Raw genomic sequence first — 23,795 nt, forward strand, 5'->3', positions numbered from 1 at the left:
TCTTAGCACCCAGATGAGCGAAGGGGTCCTGGGGGCCACCCTTCGGAGTAGGTAGGTCTTCTCCCGTTCACAGGAGCGGGCACCAGCCTACGAGGAGCTCAGGGAGGGGTGTGGCCCCCCACTCCTCACCCCTGTACCAGGCATCCCCTTGGCCCTAACTCGCCATGAGGCCACCCTCTGAGCCCACTTTCCCTGTAAAACCAGGGTGATAGTCCCTCCATGGAGAGCTTAGGGAAGTACATGAAAGGATGCAGTGACCCATGGGTGGGGCCTGCAGTGACCCATGGATGGGTGCCGCCGTCACCCTCCGTCCTTCCAGTAGCCTCAAGTAGGAACCAGTCCATTTCACTCTAGGGACTGCGGCTCAGGGGCTTCAGTGACGTCTCACGGAAGTAGCTAGTGATCTGGCTCTGAACTCGCACAGTCCACCGTGCCACCACACTCATGGTCTCCCGCCAGCGTAGACCCACATGAGCCCTGGTGGCCGTCATTACGATGGCTACAATCCCAGGCAGTTGACAGGCCACACTGAAACAGCACCCGGGTCCCGTTTTCCGGGATGTGTCTGGGAGCACCAGCTGAACACCTTGGAGCCTGGTCCTTGATCCAGACCTGGGGCGGTTACAGGAGAAGCCCAGCACCCAGTGACTCAGGACGTGATTGCAGTGACAGGCTATCCCAGCGGAGCACCTGCCACAGAGGTCTCAAGACTCTGTGGGGTGAAACCTTGGGCATGAGTCCAGCCGGTGTCCCAGTCCAGCAGTACCTTGAGATCCTTGGCCCGCTCTGCACTGTCCTGCACAGCCCGGCCCTGCTCCAGTGGTGGCCGCAGGATCCCTGTGATGGCCTTCTCCTGTCGGTCCAAGTCACTGGCCACCTTGTCCAAGCTGGCCAACAGCTGCCGTCCCTGCAGGTCAGAGGCATCTGTGGAAGGAGGACATAGAGTCAGGGGTGGCAGCAGGGGCGTGAGGCCCAGGAGGGCCCTGGAGGCCAGCTGAGACCTGCCCCTGCCACCCCATGCACGATGCAGACCCTCCTACTGGTGCCCTACCCTTGGCAGGACACCCTGCTACCCACCTCCAGGGTTCTCTGTCTTCAGCACCTCATGCCGCTGTTGGAGGGCCTGCCGGCTCCCCGCTGCCTTCTGCCGCAAAGTCCGGTACTGGCTGTCCAGGCTGGGAGAGCAAGAATGTGCTGGACCTGGGCTGCCCACCTCCCCCTCTGCACAGAGGCAGGACCTGGACTCTAGCTGGACAAAAGCCCAGAGGAGCCAAGTGGCTCAGAGAGTGCTTTGAAAAGTTAAAACTGTGATGGGAGCCAGGTGCGGCACACACCTGCACCTCAGTTACTCAAGAGGCGAGGGGAGAATCCCAAGTTCAAGGCCAGCCTTGGTAACGTAGTAACACTTGGAAACACTGCCTCAAATTGAAAGTTTAAAAGGGGGGTGGGCTGAGCATGTAGCTCAGTGACAGAGTACTTGCCTAGCCTATGCAAGGCTCTGAGTTCATCCCCAGCGTTGTACAGGACAAAGTGGAGGGGCTGGGGCTGGGGCGGGGGCTGGGCCTGGGGCGGGGGCTCAGTGGCAGAGGGCTCGCCTAGCACGTGTGAGGCCCTGGGTTTGATCCTCTGCACCACATATGAATAAATAAAAGTTTTAAAAAATGCTTTAAACACACACACACTGGATGCGGTCAAGGCTGGCGGTGACGGGGGTCCTTACACTCTGGGGTTCAGAAGACCCTCCTTCCTCTCTCTCCCCCAGTTTTCTTCCTTCCCCTCCCTTCCTCCCGCCTGCTCCTTCATTGCAGGTCTTGTGACCTAAAGTGATCAGTTCACTAGTCTTCTCCACCAACATGTCACCTCTGAGGGGACAGTACACAGTAGGTGCTGAATATTTATGGGCTGTGTATATCAAGGCATCCCTGCAATCAGTCTCTGATTCAGCAGAGTTCTTTGCATCAGGTGCTAAACATGGCCCTCAAAACACTGGCCCCGAGGAGCACAGGCCCAATGACACTGGTCATCTTGGTAAAATGTGGTGCATGCGGCAGGAAACGGTGTGTGAGAGCCAAGAGGAGGGGCAGGGGCCAGGGCAAAGTCCTTAAGCTGAGGGCCTGAGCTAGCTGGGCCACAAGCAGGTGCCACAGGCAGGGGGCACAATGCAAAGGCCCTGCGCACTAAGAGGGCACATGCTTGCCAGACCAACAGCTCTGCCCTTCTCCCCTTGAGCCCCCAAGGGGGTGCAGGTGGGGTGTCAGTCCTCCCTCATCCTGAGTAGGATGCCAGGGCTGTGAAGGCCAGGGCCAGGGTCAGTGCATGCTGGTCCCTCTGCCCTCATACCTGTCAGCCAGAGCCAGCGCCTCGGGGTCAGTGGGGGGGATCATGAAGCAGACAGCTGGGGCACTCAGCTTGTCCCCTGCAGCATCAGTGAGCTCCCAGCTCTCCCCGTTGTTCTTCTGCAGGGTGTAGCTGTAGCCCCGTGAGATGGGGCCCTGAGGGGGGGCAGGCCAAACCATCAGGATGTGAGGAACCGCCTTGGTCCATGGCCCGGGAGCCCCATCACCCGCTGGCCCCCTGGACCCCCAATCTTGGACCCGGGGAATCTTAGCCCATCTCCCCGACCCTCCCCAGGACATTTGGCCATAGAAGGAAGGGGGAGGGGCTGGCCCCACGGGAACAGGCTGCCCGCCCAGCCCTCAGTCCAGGGGGGTGTCCCCCCTTCCAGGTAGGTGTGTGGCGTGTGACTGGCTTGGGGGCACGTGACCCAGAATGGGGGCCCTGTGGGGCTTCCCTGGGACTGTGCCGGGAGACAGACACGAGGGTGCGTCTCCACCACAGGGGAGGCAGGCGGCAGGGTGACGCCCATGACAGACAGGAGCTGGTTCCTGAAAAGGGGGTCCGGGCCCTGGCTCCCGCTGTGCTCCCCTAAGGCTTCTCAGTGACATGGGTCCCTCCCTGCAGGCGCCCACCTGGTCACCCTCAAAGTCACAGAGCGCCTCCACAGGGATGGGCTTGAGCGGCGTCTCCCGGCGGTACTTGAGGGGCACCACCTGCTGCCCGCGCTTCTGCAGCCCCCACACCACATCCTGGTACTTGTCCAGAGCCTTCTCCTGGTCCTGCGGAGGGCCGCGCCGCGGGGTGAGACCAAGGGCCCCCGAGCTGGTGGGTGGGGCTGGGGACGGGCTGCAGGGGTCACCCTGGCTGGGCTGGCGAGGCCCCGGCTGCCACTCACGTCCAGCTCCCGCAGCAGCAGCTCGATCTGGTAGCGGTCCTTGAAGTCGGGGCTGTATTTCTGGTTCAGGTCTGAGTCCACCTTGCGCAGCAGCTCCTGAGCGTCCTGCACGTCTCTGCGGAACTAGAGGGGACCAGGAGGCCCCATCAGACAGGAAGCCACCGTGACTCCTGACGTGGCTTTGAGCCGGAGCTCCCACTCATCCCAAATCCAGAAGTGAACCCTCTGGGCCGCTGACACCTCCCTCCAGAGCCCCACTCTTGGGGCCACTCAGGGAAGAAGCTGGTCCCTGGCCACCAGTCCTCGAGACGCCTCTGAGACAGTGAGTTCCCCTGAGACTGCTGTAGGGCTGGGTTCTCTCCTCTACTCCTCTCTCTGCGCAGAACACTCTGACTTAATACCATAGAGTCATATGCCACAGTCATGCTGTGGCCAAAGACGGGCAAGGTGTACCACGGCAGTCCCCTAGGTGTCACCTAGTGACATCGTAGCCAGCTGAGTTTGGGCAAGCACGCTCTATGAGGTTGGCACAATGCCCGAGTCGCCTCAGGCTGCGCCTCTGTTGCTCAGCAGCATGTGCCTGGGCTCTCACTCGCAGTCTTGATGTACGCGTGCCTCCCCTTAGTTCAGCTCTTTCCGGGGCTGCAGCAGCCATGAACAGGACTTGGGATCCCTGTGACGGCTCACACACTCAACCAGGAGTTACCCAGTGTCACCCGAGTTCACGTGTCAACTTCCAGATCCCCCATCACATGTTCCCACCAGGTGCCGTGGTGCACACCTGTAATCCAGCTCCTCAGGAGGCTGAGGCAGGAGGACCCCGTGCTTGAGGCCAGCCTCAGCAACTCAGTGAGACCTTGTCTCAAGATAAACAGTAAAAAAAAAGACTAGGGATGTAGCTCAGTGGTAGAGCACCCCTGGGTCCCATCCCTAGTGCAAAAATGAAAAACAAATTCCTCTGGAAACAAACAAGGGTCCATCAACAAATGGCCAGGGAAGCGGTTCTGTCCATCTGTTCAGTGGGCACTGCTGGCCACAGAAAGGAATGAAGCAGGGACACACTGCAACATGGTGCACAGGGAGACGAGTCAGGACAAAGGACCCACGTGGTACGTCCCACGTGCTCCATCATCCGAGGTACAAACAGTGCTGTCTACCGAGAGCTGCCCGGGCTGGGAGGGGACGGGAGGGACGGCTGCAGGGTCAGTCTCTGTCTGCATGGCGAGATTTAGGAAACAGAGGGAAAGCTGCTCGGGTCCGTGAGCTTAGTGCATTGCACATTTAAAGTGGCCAACAGGAGCCAGGTGCAGTGGCATGCGCCTGTAGTTCAGCTGCTCTGGAGGCTGAGGCAGGAGGATCCCTTCAGCCCAGGATTCAAGGCCAGCCTGGACTACATGCCAGACTCATCTCAAGTGCTGGGGGCGGGGCTCAAGCAGTTCTATATTCCATATTTCACCAAAATTAAAATCCCACACACTCGTTCCTGGGCCCCAGCGACCTGCCAATCGCACTCTCCTGCCTGTTCCCCGGAAAGACAGACAAGGGCTCAGCAAGCCTGGCCACACTGCGACTCCTTCAGAAGCCCTGCCTGGCCCCTGGGCGAAGCGCGTGAGGCCTGGTGAGCCAGGCAGGTACTGAGCGCCCCACACGCGGAGCCTCTGGGGCTGGAGGGCGCCCGGAGCCGGCTGGGTACCTGGTGGTAGTCCTCCATGAACTTCAGGTGGCTCTCCTCACAGATGAGAAGGTTCAGGTACTCCTTCCAGTCTGCGTGCACAGCCTCCATGTGCGCCTGCCGGGAAAGGAGGGTGGTCACTGCTGAGCAGGGACTGCACCGGGCCAGGGATGGGGCGAGGGAGGCCCCTGGCCTCTGCCCGGGTAGCCAGCTCCTGCTCAGGGATGGGAGGGGGAGAAGTGGGGCCACCATGGACAGGCAGGTGTCCAGGTCATCTGGGCCCAAGGGCAGGTGGGGGCTGTGCACCCCCAAAGCTGTTCCCTGGAGTATTCTTCATAATGTATTTCAGGGGGCTGAGTATCTCCCCCGGGCTCCTGTCCAGCTAGAACTGGACCTGTGAACTAGAAGGTGACCTTATCTGGAAACAGGGTCTTTGCAGATGGATCAGTTATGGAATTGGGGTGGCCCTTCAATCAAACGGGGTGTCCTAAGAAGCAAAGACAGACATGCAGGAAAGAAGGCCACGGGAGGATGCAAGCTGGGACGGAGCGAGCGGCCCAGCCCAGGCCTGGGCTCCAGCTGTTGGCCTCAGAACCGCTAGCATGTGCTTCTCTGTGGTTTAAAGCTAGCGGGGTGACGGTAATTTGGCACGGAAGCCTCAGGAACTAACGCAGGTGACACATTGGCTTCTGAAGCCCAGGGCTGGTGGCAGGACGTGATAAAGGACTGAGGTAACAGAGGAGGCAGAGTCAGACACAGCAGGAACAGGGACCCCGTCAGGCCCTCCACCCCCAGGGCTGCTGGGCAGAGGCCACCCTGTGTCCAGCCCCAAGGGGACGTCCTCTGCCTGGCACACCACCTCAATGGCGTTCCTCCCGGGGTGCTCGGCGGCCAGCAGCTGGTCTCCCTCGCTGTGAAGCTTGTTAATCCTCTCTTCTTTGGCCTCCAAGTTCCGGTTGATGAAATTCTGCAGTGGGGTAGGGGAGAGGACTCAGTGCCCAGCCGGCAGCCCCGTGCCCTCCCAGGCCCTGGCCCTGGGCCCTGGTGCCCACCTCATACTGGCGCCGGCGGCTGGGGTAGTCGAGGTTGCGGTCGCTCCAGTCGTACTGCACGCGGTCCCGGGCCTGCTGGTCCAGCCAGTAGAGCTCATTGGTGCAGCGCTGCATGTAGTCCTGCAGGGAGCTCAGGTGCTGCTGCCGAGCCTGTGACGCCGCCTGCGGGGATGAGGACAGTGCCAGGCCCCGCTGGCCTCCCTCCCCCTCTCCTGCAGGGACCTCTGGGACAAGCCACCCACTCTCCAAACCCCATTCACTCAACAGGTGTTTACTGAGATCTACACATGCCGGGCACAGCCCTAGAGAACAGGGCTGACCGTGACCTGAAGCCTCTGTTTATCCTTCCGTAAGAAAGGGATTACAGCCGCGCAGACTGCCATGCCCCTGGGGCTCCATAACATCAGTCACAAGTTCTACTCTGACCTCCTTGAAGAGGGCTTGGAAGAAAAGGAGCCACTCACGGCTAGGGAGCAGAAGGACAGGGCAGGACAGGAGGGGAGACAGGCTCACATTTTGCCTTGAAGAATAAGAACTGCAGCTGACAGGTGACAGGGCCCCTGCATGCCAGGACTGTGCTGAGGACACCTCAGCTTTAACCAGTCTAGTCCTCAAGGAGCCCTGTGAGACAGGGTCATGCAGAAACTCCATTTTCAGAGGAGGAAACGGGGGCTCCTAGCGGCTAAGCAACTCCCTCAAGGGGTCAGCTCCAACAAACAAGGGTGCAGCAGGCCAGCTCCTGACCTAGGCTAGGCCAGGCCGCCTGTGTTCAGAGCCTGCGGGTGTGAAAGGTTTGCAGCAAGAAAGTGTTTATGCAAGCAAGCTCAAGGAGCACATTTCTTCTGAAAAGAGAAAGAGGAGGACTTCGTCCAGAAAACATGCAGTGTGGCGTGCAGCATACAGCAGGTGCTTAATAAATGAGCAGCCCATTGCAGAGGATGGGCGGTACCCCTAGATCTTTCAGGGTTCCCATGAGCCAACAGGAAGGGGCTGGAGTACTGTCTCTCCTCCCAGGAGCCCCTTCCGTTCTGATGGGAACACTTATCATGTGCCCATGTCACGTGGGGTGGGTGCTGTCCCCTCCACCCCAGGCTTCTCGTCCCCGGGAGGCAACAGTCTTTCCCCAGAGCCTCTCACCAGCAGCTTCTGGTACTTGGCCTGGAGCTCGCTGTTCTGCTCCTGAGGGTGGAACCGAGGGTTCAGGTGAGGGCGGGGTGCAGGCCCACCCCATCCCAGGCCCCCACATCACCAGCACTGGCCCACCTTGTCCCCGTCCTTGGCCAGGTGGGGCCCGATGGCCTTGACCTCATTGTGGAAGATGTTGTGCTGCTCCACCTGGCTGTCCACCAGCGGCAGGTCTGTCCCAAAGCTCTGGCCGTTCAGCTTGTCCTGGTGGGCGGGGGGGACAGCGCAGGAGGGGGTGGGCCAGCAGGACTCACAGCCGCCCCGTTGGCCTTGGCTCTCTGCCCTGGGTGGGGATGGCACTCCCTTCCTCACAGGACAGCAGGGGAGTGGCCGCGGACCCAGCAGAGATGCAGGCCAAGGCTGTGACGACGGCTGGCCAACAGTTAGACCTGTCAGTTGCAGCAGCCACAGAGGCCCGCACGGGCCACGGTCTCTATTTCACCGATGGGGAAACCCAGGCTAAGCCAGGGGAGGGCACCTGCCCAGGGTCGCGCCACCGATGGCAGAGGAGCCAAGACCCCAAACCAGATGTGTGCCGGCAGCAGCCATGAACCGGGCCCCAGCAGTGACAGACTGGTGAGGACACAGTGGCCAGGCATCTGAGCGTCCCCCGCTTGCCCACAGTGGCCTGCCAGCGAGCCCAGCTTGGGGAATGAGGTGCACTGGTCGGGGACAGAGCCCCGATCACGACCTGTGCTGCACGACCCAGGCTGGCACTGTCCCTCTCACTTTTCTCATGGGCACAACGTCAGGAGACATCGGGCCTCCAGCCCCCTCCCCGGAAGGACGGTGGGCTCTCCCAGCACACACGCAGCCCCGCCAGGCCATACCAGCTTCTCCTCCACCAGCGCCGCCCAGTTGACCTCCGGGGCCACCTCCTTCGCTGCCAGGTTGTAGATCTGCTTGTGCTTCTCACGGAGGTTGGCCACACGCTCCTTCAGCTGACGGATGCTGACCAGGGAGAGGCCACCAGGTTAGTGGGGCCCATTGGCATGAGCACTACCCAGGCCCAGGGCGGGGGACCCTCCCAGACCGCAGTGTGGGCTTTCTGCCTACAGCCTGGAAGGTCAGGGTGACAGTGGCCTGGAGTTCCAGGCCACCGATGCAGCCTCCTGCCCCTCCCCACCCACTTCCCCTCAGCCTCCTTCCTCCAGCAACATTTCCTGGGGCCTACTCTATGCCCAGGGCCACAGGAGATTCCAGGAGAAACAGGCAGGACCACTGGAGCCCACTGTCCAGCAGCGGCCACGGTGGACAAGCGCAGAGGCGGTGGGCCAGGGCAGGGTCCCAGGGCCACTCGCCCACGCTGAGCTGGGGCGTGGGTGAAGAGCCTGGGACGAGGCGGGGCTTCAGGCCACAAGGACCATCCAATGCCGAGTCCGCACGAGAACTCAGGGGGCTCCGACCAGAACAAGGGCGCTGACTCCCCGAGCCTCGGTAGGATGGTCATGGGGGTGACATAAAGCACCTGGCCAAGCCCAACATCCAGCTAGCCCTCTGCAGACCCCATCTGGGACTCCCTCGGGTGCACAGGCTGCAGGCCTGCCTGGTCCACCATGTCAAATGGTTCCCCGGGGATGGAGGAGAGGGACCTACTCCTCAGCAATCATGTCCCCCTGCGGGTGCTTCATGTGCTTGGCAATGGCCGCGTCCGCCTCCAGCACGTACAGCAGCTTCTCCGAGTCCGACACCTTCTGCAGGGCCACGTCCCGGTGCTCGGGCTGCTGACCCTCCTGCAGCCAAGCCAAGTCCTAGGAGGGTCGTGAGAGAAGGGGACAATGGATGGGGACTCAGAGTGGGCGCTCTGGCCATGGGAGGTGGCAGGAGCAACAGGACCAGCAGGGGGCTCCCCAGCTCCTTCCCGCCCCTCCTCTGGCCACACAGCCCCTCCTCTGTCCTCAACACCTACGATGACGAGCTGGTCACTGGGGGGCCCTGCCTGCCTGGAGCTCACAGGCCATCTGGGGGATGACCTGCAAGACCCGCCTGTCAACGGAAACCTCACGATGGCGACTTCAAGTCCCTACAAGCCAGTGCTTGTGAAGAGCATGCACCAGAGAGGGAAGGAGGGAGGCCCACTCCAGCCCTTGTGAACAGGGAGGCCCCTCTGCGGCAAACCAAGGATGAAGGATGAAGGGAAGTGTGTTCTGGGCAGAGGAACAGCCCACACGGAGGTCCCCAGGCGGGAGCAAGTCATGGCTGAGGTGCAGCGAGAAGCTCTTGGGCTGGGAGGTTGGGAGAGGGGGGGAAGGGAACCAACAGGGGCCAGAGTACACAGGACCTGTGGGACACAGAACAGGGGATGGCCCCGAGGGAGGACATGGTGCCAAAGGCCAGTTAGGCTTCAAAACAGAGCCTCCAGGGGCTCTGCAGGGAGAGGATGTTGGCATGGAGGTGTGGTCTGGGGCGGCACTGTGGGAGCAGAGGGTGGCCGGGCTGGCAGCCGTGGAGATGGTGGGAGGAGCAGAACGGGGCCGAGCAGGTAGGACGACTGCAGTCGGCTGGGAGCTCAGGGCCTGCTTGGGAACAAGCCGAGTTGGGTCGGAGAGCAGGAGAGCAGCCCGCCCGCCAGTTCTTTGGTGGCACCGGAGATACCAGGCCTCTGGGATGAATCCCCAAGGGACCCCAGGTTCAAGGGACAGGGCTGATGCTGGGTGCCCGTCTCTCCAGAGGGAGTAGAGAAGCCCTGTCTTCAGAAGAGGTGGAGTGGGCCTGGGATGTGGCTCAGCGGCAGAGCTTGCCTGGCACACAAGGCCCCGGGTTCCACCTGTGGAGCCACCAACAGCAAATGGGAAGAGTCGAGGTGGCCTGGGGGACACAGCTCAGTGGGAACAACGGAAGGCACCTCAGAACGTGAGGTGGAAGAAGCCAGACAGACCTCTGGGACGGGGGATTCTGCCGGTGGCCCTGACAGGCAGATGGGAGCCGATGCTCGGCTGCCCCGGGGCAGGGGCAGGGGCAGCACCGATGGCAACGCTAAGATCACCTTAACGCAAGATGGAAACACTCCAGGGCAGATTCCCCGCCGGGGTTGGGCCATTTGCTAAAGGGACTAAGAACCATCCCGTTGCACGTTTGAGATGGCAGCGTTTCATGAAAGAAAGGGAGAAATGGCCAAAGGTAAAGAAATGACAGAGATGACGTGGCGCCTGGGACAATGAGACGCGCCTTCTCCTCGGGGAAGAGAAGGGTCCAGGTGGCACTGCCCTGGCCACTCAGCGGGGGGCAGAGCAGTGGGGGCTCCCCGGGCTGAGATGAGGCCAAGAGGAAAGACGAGGGAGCTGAGCGCCCACGTGGGGGGGGAGGGGTCAGCCTGGCCAGTGAATGAAACCTACGCAGCAGGCTTCTCCGGGCGCGGGGCATTTGGTCTGGGAGCCCTCCTGGCCCCTGCAGCTTCAGAGACTGACTGTGCAGAGAGGGGAAGCCAATTAATGATGACCTGGCTCACGGGGGTGGGTCAGCACACGGCTGAGGCCAGGCAGGAAAGAGCCAGGGACACTGTGTGGACATTCCAGAGTTCAAAGTCAGCCAAACTGATCAATGGCAAGAGGTCAGCAGAGGGGTCACCTCTGAGGGACATGACTGGGACAACCACCGGGAGCTTTCTGGAACATGTTCTCTGTTCTGCCTGGGCAGCGGACACGTGGCTGCCTACCACAGCAAACAGTTCCCAGGTGACCTCCTAAACGGGATGTATCTAACCAGGTGCAGCGGCCACACCTGTACTCCCAGCAACCCAGGAGGCTGAGGCAGGAGGATGACAAGTTCCAGGACAACCTCAGCCACTTCCTGAGGCCCTGCCTCAAGATAAAAATAATAATAATAATAATAATAATAATAATAATAATAAAGGAAAAGGACTAGGGAGATAACTCAGTGGTAAAGTGTCCTTCAGTGCGATCCCAGTACCAAAAAACAGTCACAGGAACTGACACATCTAATAACACACACACACACACACATACACACACACTCACACACACACACAGGACAGAGAACAAGTCGGAGGAGTGGACGTCATTGGTAAACCAGGTGGTGGAGATGCCGATGTCTGCTGTACAATTCCTCCAGCTTTTCTGCCTGTTGGAACATCTGGGCAAGACACAGGGTTGCCTGGGGCAGGATCCTGTTTATCTGAGATATCCACACTAAGAAAATTCATGGAGACCCAGAGCTGCTTAGTGGCTCTGGGGACCGGGCAGGAAGGAGGGACCCATGCCCAGGGGGTGTGGGGTTTCCTCCAGGGACAGGGAAATGTCAAGCTGTGGATACGCTAAGCACCACCAAACCGCACCTTTCAGATGGTTAAGTTATATTATGTGGAGCTCACTGACTGAAGGATGGAACATTCTGGAGAATTAAGAAGATTAATAAATAATGAGATCTTTTAGAAAAAAAGAAAGAGACCCTCCGACCCATGCAGCCTTCAGAGGGAGGCTTCTTCTTTCCAGAGTATTCAGTCGACATTAAAAACCAGGGGCAGGGGCAGGGGCTGGGGCTGGGGCTGGGGCTGGGGCTGGGGCCGGGGCTGGGGCCGGGGCTGGGGCCGGGGCTCAGCAGTAGAGCGCTCGCCTAGCGTGAGCTAGCTGCTGGGCTCTCTCCTCAGCACCACATAAAAATAAACAAATCAATAAAATAAAGGTCCAACTACAACTACATTTCTCTATCTCTGTCTATCTCTCTATCTCTCTCTATGTCTCCTTCACTTAGGAAGGAAGACACCAGTGCAGGGGTCCCAAGAGAGGAGAATAATAAATAGTCACAGAGGAGCTCAGTGGGAGCCGTGGGAGGGGACAGGTGTGTGGGTTGTCGGGCACAGGGCAGGGGCGGGGCCAGTGGGCAGGGTCCCAGGCAGGAGGAAAGGGCCACCCCACATGCTCACCTGTACCCGTCACCTGTACCCGTCACCTGTACCCGTCACCTGTACCCGTGAACGGTGCACACCCGGCTGCGGGGTGGCTGCACAGGGAGGACCTGCCACCCTGAGCCTGGACAGCAGTGGGTTCAGGACCTCCCTACCTCAGTGCCCCACTCCTCTGGGCCCTCCTCTCAGTCTCCCAGTGACCAAGAAGCCCGGGGACATACAGGCTGCCCAGTTACACCGGATCCCAGACACACAACAGAGAATGGTCCGTGGGCCTTACTCATGTTAAGGAATCATTAGGGTCCAGAGATTGGAATGGGATGGACCTCCTGTGTTATCCCTCGCTAAATATGGCAGCCCCTCCTGGGACCAGCTCGGCCATTGACCAGCTGCCCCTGCTCCCCAGTTTCTCCAGCTCTCCAATGGGCCCAGGCTCAGGGGCGTCCAGCTGGGCTGACCGAGAGCGGCCATGAGAGACAGTGAGCTGCTCAGGCCTCAGGAGACCCTGCAGGCTCAGGACCGTTGTTCTCCCTGTGTTTCAGAGGGGGAGACCGAGGCACAGGGTGGGGAAGTGTTGTCCCCGGCTAGTTCCTCCGTCTTCTCTGGCTGAGGAGGAGACAGGCTGCACTCTGGGTCCTGGCCACAGAAGTACAAGTGGGAAGGAGGCTACCAGTGAGCGTCAGATGGCTCTGCACCGGCAGAATCTCCTCCAGTCTCCCCACAACCCAGACAGGCGGGGGACCATCACTCAGCCTTTCAGGGGCAGCCAGGCACATGGGGAGGGAAGGTGACGCGTTTGCTCAAGGTCACACAGTGGGTATCAGGACCAGAACTGCACCCAGAGACTGGTTGTCCTCTGGATCAGGGAAGCTTCCCCCAGAGCCCGGGAAGAGGCAGGAACCCAGCCCCCGGAGCCCCCTCTTCCCACGGGCAACACTGACGTCGAGAAGGGCTTCCGGACCTCGGCGCCACTGGCATTTGGGGCTGGACTGCCCTGTGGTGGGGCTGTCCTTGTCCCCACCAGCTAGAGGCCGAAGCTCTGCCCATGCGCACTGGTGCAGCCACAGACGCCTCCTGATGTGGCCACGGGCCCCCTGGGGAGCAGAATCACCCCGGTGACAACCACGGACCAGGCGAGACGGGGGCGGGGGACTCACGCTCTGCATCTTGGCCCCGGTGTCCACGATGTTCCTCTCCACCTGGTCGGCATTTTTCTGCAGCTGTTCGATCAGCTCCGAGAGCTCCTTGTTGGAGATGCTGTGGGCGGGAGCCAGGAGGTGGGTTCAGAGGTGGGTCCCCACAGCACCCCTTCCTCCCCGCCTGTCCCCTGCCCTGGGCTCCGAGCAGGAACAGCCCGCTCAGGAGCTTGGCCGTCCCACAGGGTGACACTGCTGAAGCCAGAGGTAACACAGCAGCTACCGTGGCAGCGCCAGCCCCACCCTGGTGACTCGAGACGGCACTGCCATTCTGCCTTGAGATTTTCTTTTCTGGAGACGGGGTCTTGCCCAGACTGGTCTCAAACTCCTGGGTTCCAGAGTCCTCCTGCCTCAGCCTCCTGAGTAGCTGGCATTACAGTGTGTACCGACCATGACCAGCACTACATTCTGTTTAACTGAGATACAATTCACATACCTTCAAGTCTGCCCCTACACTCAGTGCTGTTGGGATATTCGGTTTTGAGACCGTCACCAACATCTACCTGCAGAACACGGCCTTCACCCCAAACCTTGTGCCCCTTAGCAGCCACTTCCTTTCCCCCTTCTTTCCAGCCTCCGGTGAGTGCCACTGTGGAGCTGCTTGTTCTGGACATTTTATGCCAATGGAATCATCAAGCACGTCCCTTGTGTCTGGAACCCCTTAGTGTCACGTCTGCATTGTGCTGAGGGGACTTCTTCCTTTTACGGCTGAATAACTTTCAATCATACGGATGGGTTCTGAAGGGTGGGCAGGAGTCTGGGGGCCACAAGACTGGCAGACCCTGGATGTGTCCAGTGGGGTGGGCCGGGGCGGACCCTCTTGGGCAGCAGGAGCAACTCCCATCCCAACCCTCTGAGCCCGGTGCCTGGAGCTGGGCCCAGGAAGCTGTGTGCTGCCGTCATTGTCTTCTAGGTTCTGCAGGGGACCCTGATGCCCTGTGGGTGCCACTGAGGTGGGCAAGATGGGGACACAGATGGCAACAGCAAACAGGCTGTGAGCCCATCCGTCCACGCCTAAACCTTGCCCAGGGCCGGCCTGGCCACTTGGGACTGGGGCTCCCTGAGAACGAGACCGGGGTGCACCTTCTCCCAAAGTGTGCGTCGGGAGCTCCACCTGCACACCTCTCGGGGCAGAGCCTCGCTCGCTAAGGCAGCTGGGACCCCCCCACACAAGTTCATGAGTCAGTAAGGCCTCAGAGTCCTGCAGTGGACAGAGCTGGGGAGTGGCCGGCAAGGCTCAGAGGGGGGCTCTGGGAGGAGGAGGGGGGATAAGCTGAGCTTCCAGAGCAGCCGCCACAGGCTCACCCCCACTTGCCCCACGCCCCCTAATCCCCACTCCTTGCTGGGCAGACCACACGGGAATGAGTCCTTCTGGGCCCTCAGCCACCAGAATGAGCATCAGTCACCTGCTGCACCCACAGACGGTGAGTCTCAACCCACACCCTCAGGCCAGGACTGTGGCCACCCTAGGACCTGCGGGGGACAGGGGAGACTGTCTCTCTTGGCCCAGCACCACCTTGGGCGCAGCCCACTCCCCACCAGCCCTCCTGTGGGGTGGGGCAGTACAGGAGTCACCTGGTGGACCCCACACGGGTGCGGCCAGTTTTCTAGTGGACCCAGCACTCAGCACAGGACACAGAACAGGGGCCATCACCAATCCTAGGGACCTTGGGCTCCTGGGAGGACAGTGTAGTGGCCTGCTGGGCTTTGCGGGTCACTGTACCTTCTCTGTGTGCTAGGCCAGATGTCACATTCATAGTCACCATGTCACTCACCGGAGACTGGGAGGCTGTGAGTCCCTTTGCAGGTGAGGAAACCAAGGCTCAGAGACAGCAAAGCACTTGCCCAGGTCACAGAGCGTGTGAACAGGGGGCCTGGGTTCTGCCCTGGGCACTAATGGCTACTCACAGGGATGCCAGGGAAATCACATGTGCCAACAGACAGCAGCGGCAACCTCACAACACTGTGAGCTCACGCCGACTATCCATGTACCAGGCTGCCACTCATTGCTGACTTAATCTCCATCACAGCCCTGTGTGACGGGAAGCCATATCATCATTGCTACTTTATAATTGTGGACACTGAGGACCAGAGAGGTTAAGTAACTTCCCCAAAGTCACACTGTAATTAGACAGCAAAGCCAGGACTCCAACCCAGGCAGGCCCTGCAGTCCAGGCTCTAACAACTCCATGTGGCAATCTCTCAGGGCTCCCAGCCCTGGGATTCTTGCAGACAGATTTAAAATGCCAGGTGCTCAAAACCAGAACAGGACCCTAGTGGCCACTGGACCCCCGTGCATGCTGGTGGGAATGGAAAATGGGGCTCAATTGTGGGACACAGCCTGGCAGCTCAGAATTCAACTTTGAAAAGTTGATCACTGCTGGACACTGTGGCACACGTCCGTCATCCCAGCAACTCGGAGGCGGGAGGATGGCAAGTTCAAGGGCAGCCTGGGTAACATAGTGGACCCCTGTCTCAAAATAAAAATTAAAAATGGGCTGGGATGTAGCTCAGTGGTCAAGAGCCCCTGGATTCAATCCCTAGTGCCAAAAATAAGTAAAGTTGGACTAGTTACCGTACGATGCACCTCTGTCACACAGAAGCGCTCACAGCACTGTTGTTCACGCTAGGGCCAGACAGAAGACATAGGGCCACCCACTGGCGAGTGAGTAAACAAGGTGTGGTCTGTCTACTCTCCAGCCAAGGCAGAGGCAGCCCTGGACCGCAGAGCAGGCCCTGAGCTCAGGTAAGGCGGGAAGGAGGTCAGACACATGGACAGAGCCCAAGACTCTGTTTACGAAATGTCCTGAGCAGGAGGACGGGTGGCCCCGGGGAAGGAGGGCCAGGAGTGAGTGCCACGGGTGCACAGTGTCTTCTTGGGGTGATGCTAAGGCTGATCACGGCGATACCAGCACATATCCGTGAACACACTAAAATCTGCATACACCAGAGGGACGCGTTGTGCAGTGGGCACGTTGTGTCACAATAGAACTGTGACCAGGAGGGTTGGCACGTGCCATTGGCAGCTAGCTGCTGGGCTTTGTGTCTCCTTCCATCACGCTGCATCCTACTCGGGGCTCCACGAGGCCCAGGCAGAGGTGACTCCCAGCCTCCTGAAGAAGTTAGGGCCGACTGTCCCCAGCCCAGGGCCAAGTGAGTCACATGGTGGTTTATGAGTAACTCCCCCCACCCCCAGTTAGGCAGCTCTGTCGTCCCTGCTTACAAACGGAGGACGGACCGTGCGAATGATTGATCACATGGCCACAGTCCCGCTGCCGGGGAGCAGGGTGGAGTGGCATTGGCCCCTGGAGGCCTCGGCACTTCTGTCCTATGAGTGGGTCCTCGGAGGGTCCTGCTTCCTCCCTCCTGCTCAGCTGGCCACAGGTGTCCCAGGGGAAGCCGCAGAGACCCATGGCAGGGACACAGGAATGTGGGCAGGCAGGAGGGTGGGACCGCAGGGAGGGCGTGGCTCCCAGGAGTGGGGGCGGGGGACTGGCCAGGCTGGTCCAGCCGCGGGGGCAGCCACGTGTGGAAGCCAGCGCCATGGCCCCTCGCTGGAGGCCGAGGCACAGCCACAGGGTGAGCCAGAGAAGCGGAGGCACCCAGCCACTCACCCAAGAAAAGGGGAAGGCCGACCGCCACGCCCGAGGGACAGGTCCGGCTGCCTTCCTTGCTCAGAGGTCAGCATGGACACTTGCATTGAGGCCACTGGCCACTGGCCTTTGAAGGTACCTGGGAGGCCATGTGGCCTCAGCTGCTCATCACCCCGGTCAGCAAACAGGTGCCGAAGGCACCTGCCCAGGTCACACAAGGCGGCCCACGCCGGGGGAGACCTTGGTACCTGGATCCAGACGGGGGTCACACCCTGACAGCACTGGCCGCGTGTGCTGTGGAGAGGCCAGTTAGGCCCCAGGGGCAGCTTCCACAGAACGGGAGCAGGAAATCCTACCTCCCAGCTCAGTGTGTCGGGGGTCACTGCTGGAGACCCGAGTCACGTTTCAGTGACAGCCTTGGGGTTCAGAGACCGAGGGGGTGGTTCAGAGTAGCTGGAGGGCCTGTGAGCAGACCCAAGTCACGCTGCCCTGTGTGTGCCACCTGTGGCCTGACCAGGGCCTGAGGCTGGCCGACACCTGCCACAGGAAGGCCCTGGGGTGCCACAGCGTCAGGGAGCAGGGCGACCCACATAGCCGCAGGCTGCCACTCCCACAGGGCTGCCACTGGCAGGGACCCAGAGCCCTTCCGTGCCCCCTACTCCCTCCCGTGCGGGTTGAATCCCTGGTCCCCTTTCTGCCAGGTCCCCTGCTTGCCCGCCCCACTGGGTCCTATGAGTTGGGCTTCTCCTAAAAACCCAGTAACTTCCCAGTGGAGAAGAGGTCGAAGCTCAATCCCCAGGACGGGACGCCTGGACGCTGAGGGCTCCCGATACAGTCACCAAGGAGAGCACAGCGTCGCTTCTGTGGACCCCCGTCCCGGGGCGCGGCCCTCCGCCTCAACACTGGAACCCAGCAGGCAGACCCAGACCCAGGCTGCGCAGCACCACGGCTGACGGGTGGCCTCAAAAGTGTCAAGGTCATGAAAGACCCAGGAAGGCAGAGGGACTGCCCAGGCTGGAGGAGACCCAGGGCCACAGAGAGGGAGACGGGGAGGGAGCCGGGAGGATGAGGGAGTTTAAAGGGGTGGAGGAATTCCTCCTGGACCTCGGGGCCTCCTGCAAATGCTGAAGGAACCGTGTCTCCCGTGATGGGGAACAGGAAGGGAGGAGGTGGGCGCTGAGCTCCAGGAGATGCCACCTGATGAACAGGAGCAGGGCCTGGAGGGGAGCCCAGGCTCAGTGGGCCTCAGAAACAGCCCCTGGGCCCAGGCCACGCTGTGGTCAGGGGCTGCCCGCTGGCTGGGTCTTGCAAGCCCGGGAGAGTCACCTCCAGCAGAGGGACTCTTCCTCTAGAGGATCAGCCCTGGTTCTCCCCCCCAGGGGAGGAAGGGAGTGGGGCAGGGCTGGCTGCCAGGATGCCGGTGCCTGCTCGGAGCCCCACGGCTGATTCTGAGGACAGAGGCCCAGACAGGTGCTTTCTGGGGCTGAGCCTGCAGCCAGGAACCTAGAACAGGTACCTCTTTGTATCCCCGGGATGTATCTGGGGCAGAGCAGCTACAGGGAGAGGACCCGGGAGCTGCAAATGGCATCGAGTCCCCTGCTTTGTCCCAAACAGGCTCAATGACCACAGGGTGGCCGACATAGAGGCCATGCCTGTCCTCCCAGCCACTTGGGAGGCTGAGGCAGAAGGATTGCAAGTTAAAGGCCAGCCTCAGCGACTTCGTGAGACCCTGTCTCAAAATCAGAAATAAAAAGGGCTGGGGACGCGGTTCACTGTAGAGCACCCTAGGTTCAATTCCCAGGACCGCCCCCCACCGAGAAAAAGAACCTGCTGGGAGCCAGGGGGAGTCTGTCGGGGATACACTGCTGAGGTTCTCGTGAAAGGGTCACCAAGAAGCGACCGGCAGGAGGCAGCTTCCCCTCCAGGATTGGGCTCCTTCTGAGGAGCAGAAAGAAGTCAGTGGCCAAGGTCTGAAGCTGGAACCCGCTGATTTGTTTAGTGGATCGCTAAAGATGTCGAGCCACCCACGCTGTTCACGGGGTGCAAGACGGACACATTCTGGTTCAACCTTGGGCATATCACTTGCCTGGGTGCTGGGGGTTTGCAGATGACCTTAACATGCAGAACTGTCTCCCCAACACCTGCAGCAGAGGCTGACATGCCTGGGACCCCCAAGCCCAGACCCTCCAGGTCCAACACACAGCCTGCATCCACTGCCTTGGGCTTGGACTAGGGATAGGGGTCAGTGGGTTGGGGGATGGAAGGGGCAGGTGTCCATGCTGCTGTCTGCAGGGGAGAAATCATGGGAGGGAGAGTGGGAAGTCTTGTCCACAAGGTGGTTCCAGCAGAATCTGGGGACTCACCCCTGATCCCTGCCTGATGACTCCACCTTGGCCAAGGCCACTACCTCCCCGGTGACCTGTGCCACAGCCACTAGTCCACTCTCTGACAGTGTTGGACATAGGTAAGTTTTAGGCTAGACAATGGTGTGATCCGGTTGCCTTGTAGGAAGATCTGGGAGCCAGGGAGAACTGCTGACCAGCCTCTAGCCCCTGGAGAGAGCCCAGCTAGCCAGGACACTTGAGCGTCCACCCCGCAGTCAGCAGCAGCCCAGGAGGGGAACGCAGGTGGGCAGCTTTGAGAGCCACGCTTGCTCCTTTCAGTGACACCTGTCCGAGTGGACCTTCTCCCCTCCACCTGGCCCACAGGGGACAGTGAGGGACAGCGAGACACTTCACTCAGGGCTGTAGGCTCCGTAGGTTCCTTAGACTCTCTGAGCCTTGGTTTCCTCATCTGTGAGATGGAACAGGCTGTGACAATTCAAGGAGACGACCCTCCAGAGTGCTTTGGACCTGGCCACTGGTTACGTCCTCCCTGCTGTCACCAGGGTGTGGTGGCTCTGCCAGGGCAGGGGTCTTCGTCTCAGCTCCTGTCAGGTCCACCACACGCTGCATAAAGCTCGTCCCAGAGACGGTCCAACCACCCACCAATGGCTGTCGAGAGTAACAGCGTTCACGACGACGTCACGGTCACATCCCTAACTCCCGCCTGTGTCCGCTCACTGTGTGACTGACAGAAGGCCATGGGCAGCAGCCGGGAGGACCCCCGGTGGGGTTTGGCACTCCATTGCCCTGGTGAAATTCCAGTGCTGTCCAACAGAAACAGACGCAAACCACGAGTGTCATTTAAATCACCCAAGAAGCCACGAGAAAAACAGTGAAAAGAGACTTATTTTTCATACTTTATTTAACCTAAAATTCCCCAAACATGACCCAGAGGACAGAACCCCATCGAGCCCTCTATGCCGTTTGTCACGCTGCCTCCAAGGCCGGGCCTCACCCTGCTGCAAACCTCAGCTGTTCCATGCACATCTGGTGGCCACCGAGGAGGATGGTGGGCTCCAGGTGACCCTGGGGACGCTGTGCCTGCTCCTTCTAGGCCCCGCTGACCGTGGTGTGTCAGATGGCCAGTGCCGGCCCACCTGGCTCCGTGCCTGGTGCCTCCGGCTGCGCGTCCCTTCCCTCCCCCAGACCTCCCGCAGCCGGCCCCCACTCAGCCCCTGGCTGCCCGACAACCAGGGCTCTGGAGACCGGGTGAAGCCCGCTGCCCACACCCTTCCTCTCGGCCCGGGGCAGAGGGGGCACTTGCTTGCTCCCCAGCTGTCTGCAAGGCAGCAGCTTCTTCCCTGAGCGGCCACTCTGGGGATGGACCACGCTCTGGTGACCCTGGAGGGGCGCTGTCCCTCCATCGCCCTGCTCAGCTGTCCCTGCAGCTCCCTGTCGGGTGCTGGCCGTCCTTCCTGTGTGGGGCTCCGTGGCTCTTCCTTGCAGGGCCACCTGGTTCTCCAGGCCGGTTCCTTGGTCACCGTCTGTGGTTCCTCCCTCTGGGGGTTAACCCCGGGCGGGCGCAGTGGTGGGGGCGGGGCGGGGCGGGGCTGCCTCAGCGGAGGAATGTCTGGAATGCACCGAGGACACGCCCCTTCCCAGGAACAGCCCCGCCCCTAGGGCCCCAGAAGGGCCGTCCTCCGGCCAGCCCCTGTCCTCCTCCGCTGGTGCCCCACCTGCCTCCAGGGCTAGAGGGCTGCAGCGGCTCCCTGGGGTCCCCCGGGGTCTGTGGAGGCTCACCTCAGGTGCCAGGCGGCCCCCACCCTCACCTTCAAGCACTGGCACCCAGATGGGCAACCAGGAAACCACCCTGAACAGAAACAGTGAGCGCACCTACTGGGTGCTGCCTGCCCAGCCCTTCCGCACCCCAGGAGGAAGGTGCTCTCGGGGTCTCCAGGGCCCTGTCCCAGCCCCACTGATGAGGCTGCGAACTTCTAGACGGGGTCAGGCATCTTTTATGGAGGTGGGGGCCTTCCACAGCCCTTAATTCCAGGGCTGGCCTGGGGCTCAGTGAACAGGCATTGAACCCAGCAGGTGTCTTCCAGCCCGGCACAGCAGCAACTCCCACATCCTCATTTTCCAGATGAAGATCACTGAGGCTCAGGTGGGTTAAGAAACCTGTCCCAGGTCACACAGCTGGGAAACAGTGATACCAAGGCCCAGCCCAAACATCCAGGTGCCAAGGCCCCGTCCTTGCCACAAGACAGAGGGGTGTGGATACCAGCCCAGCCCACCCCACCCGGAACAGAGTGACAGGGCGATCGGAGGCAGCCAGGAGACGGGGTGACAGGGCGAGGCATTCACCCCGAGGGGAGGCCTGGTGAGCCACATCTCGTTGGCATCTTCTTCAGTACAATTAATCCCGCTGTTGGGTAATCGCCATGGGTGGTAAACTGAGGCTGACTCACTCTCCGGAGATGGTACCACAAGAACTCCCAGCCCTGTCCCTCTAAGCCGGCCTGTCAGGCCCAAGGAACTGACCCTGAGTGAACCCAGCCACACTGCAGCCCAGTGCCCAACGTGACTCCGCTCAGACGCTCTGCTGAGGTGGGTGTTGTTAACTCCTGCGGCTGAGGAGGACCCAGAGCTGGGGACGGACAACGGCCTGCTCGGGGTTAGGGCTAACCGACCGCCGGGTTCCTACCCGCTGCAGCTCCAGCGGCACTTTCTAGAGTCACTAAGTGGTGCTCACATTTCCACTCACAGGCCAACTCCTGACCACCTGTCCCTGCTTCAGGCCCTCGGGACGGACTTCCTCCAAGCCCCTGGAGACACGGACTATCGGCATGGTGTAAAAAGCAGGCTTGAATAACGCTGTCCACCAACTCTCAAGCTGATGCAAGGCCTGGAATTAAGGCCACACCAGGGCCCCTCAAAAGATGAGTAAGTCCCTATTGTCCAAAAGTTCACAGGTTAATGGGCAGGGTTAGGGGAACACCTCAGTGACTATAATTAGGAAGATGGCAGAGCGCCCGGGTCAGAGTATGTTCAGCCACCCTGTCCCCTTCAGGCTTATCACCTAAGTTTAGCTGTGAAAATACAGCTCAATAAAAGAGAAGAAGGAAGCACCATCAATAGATAATACAGCCGGAGGAGGTCCCAAGCACCCTCATTACAATAAACGTGAATGGGTTAAACTCACCGTCAAAAGACAGACTCTCCATGAGAATGTGAAGGACCCACCCCCAGCTGTAGGCCAGTTTAAGATGCACCTGGGACTAAAGGACACGGGAAGGTTGGGAATAAAGGGATGGAGCAGGTGGACCACAAAACCGCCACTGAAAAGAGGAAGTACAGGCCACGCACCCCTAAGACAAGGCACAGTTAGTTACTCCTGGCTGCTGGCGGGGGTTCTGACTTCAGTGATCCAAGGCAGGGCTGGGACCTGGAGTTAAGCCCTTCCGGGACTCTAACGTGCAGCTGGCGCTGAGAACGGGAACCGCAGCAAGAGTTAAAGGGGAGAGGCTGGGGCGGACTCCTGGGTGTCAACCGGGAGGAAGTCTTTCCAGAAAGCAGTCCCCAGGTGGTGCCCAATAAATTCCAGATTGATTGGTCCACTGACGGTCACACTCGCTACTGGAAACTTCTATGGTAATTAGATAGTCAGTTCCCCCACACCCAGTTATTAATCCTGGGGAGGTAAGTCCTAAACCAGACCGGCTGTTGGAAGGGCAGCTCTGGCTCTGTTTTCGAGGCCTAATCTGTTTCCGGCCAGGGAAGGCCACCCCCTCGTGGGCCTCTGAGCCAGGCCTAGGGCCCCCGAGTCGGGTGAGTGCTTTTCGGCTCTCCTGACAGACACACAGAAGGTCAGGTCCAGGGAAGGCCAAGACGGTCTTGAAGGCTTTTGCAATATTTAAACAGGGCTCAAGCCAACCCTGGTACCCCAGGCATGAGGCCATTAGAGACCAGTGGACAAGGAGTACCAGCCTTGCCACTTAAGACCTACTGAGTGCTTGATGCTCTTCCTATCAGCACAGTCCTCTCCACAATCCCGCACCCTCCAATAGACAGGGTTCAAGAGAACTTCAACCCCTGTTAGTATACCGAGTCCCTTCTATGTGCCAGCACTGTTTCTGGGTTCAGGGTGTGAAAGTGGACAGAGGCCCAGAAGGGACCGGGACTGGCCCTGTTGATGACAGGCAGCCCAGCTGGGCCTGCAGCTCACCCACCAGGCTCTTTCTGTCTGCCTCCCGGGCCGTGGCCCCTGCCCATGGGCCTCGGCTTCCCCTCTGTAAGTTGGGGTCTGCCTGCCTGCTTAAGAGTTGGGGAGAGTCAAGCTTCTCATCGGGGTGCAGGAGAAGAACTCCTCCGGCCATGGCCAAGAGGGAGAGGCCAAGATCCTAAAAGGTGCTAGCCTGGTTTCCAAGCCGATCCTGCGCTCCTGCGGCCCCACCGCCTGCCAGGCTGGGCCAGCAGTGGCCGGCTGGGTCACCTGCCAGCCTGCCCCCTGCTCAAAAGGCTGGGTTAGAACTGCTGAGCATCCTGGGCTAAGTCCCTCGGACTCCCCGAGCCTCCCCTGGAGGAAGATGTGGAAGAGTTTATCTAAGACAGACCACAGGAGCAGGATTTCAGATGGTCATTTGGGTGAGGTCCTGGCCCCGGGGCTTCCTGTGTCCA

At 60.3% G+C, this 23,795-nt stretch overlaps 1 protein-coding gene across 2 annotated transcripts in view; it reads right to left on the reverse strand.

The window, feature by feature from the left end:
* Positions 1 to 23,795, reverse strand: part of Ppl (periplakin) — a 40,142-nt gene that overhangs the window by 9,738 nt on the left and 6,609 nt on the right. For both annotated transcript variants that reach the window (XM_078024866.1, XM_021727630.3), the window contains exons 2-14: positions 13,163 to 13,262; positions 8,738 to 8,892; positions 7,972 to 8,092; positions 7,220 to 7,345; positions 7,094 to 7,135; positions 5,957 to 6,118; positions 5,764 to 5,871; positions 4,926 to 5,021; positions 3,233 to 3,355; positions 2,970 to 3,116; positions 2,341 to 2,492; positions 1,078 to 1,175; positions 767 to 924 (exon numbers count right to left, since the gene is read on the reverse strand). In XM_078024866.1, coding sequence (XP_077880992.1) covers positions 767 to 924; positions 1,078 to 1,175; positions 2,341 to 2,492; positions 2,970 to 3,116; positions 3,233 to 3,355; positions 4,926 to 5,021; positions 5,764 to 5,871; positions 5,957 to 6,118; positions 7,094 to 7,135; positions 7,220 to 7,345; positions 7,972 to 8,092; positions 8,738 to 8,892; positions 13,163 to 13,262 — 1,588 coding nt within the window. The remainder of the gene's footprint in view (positions 1 to 766; positions 925 to 1,077; positions 1,176 to 2,340; positions 2,493 to 2,969; positions 3,117 to 3,232; positions 3,356 to 4,925; positions 5,022 to 5,763; positions 5,872 to 5,956; positions 6,119 to 7,093; positions 7,136 to 7,219; positions 7,346 to 7,971; positions 8,093 to 8,737; positions 8,893 to 13,162; positions 13,263 to 23,795) is intronic.

This window comes from Ictidomys tridecemlineatus, chromosome 10, assembly GCF_052094955.1.
Source record: "Ictidomys tridecemlineatus isolate mIctTri1 chromosome 10, mIctTri1.hap1, whole genome shotgun sequence".
NCBI lineage: Eukaryota > Metazoa > Chordata > Mammalia > Rodentia > Sciuridae > Ictidomys > Ictidomys tridecemlineatus.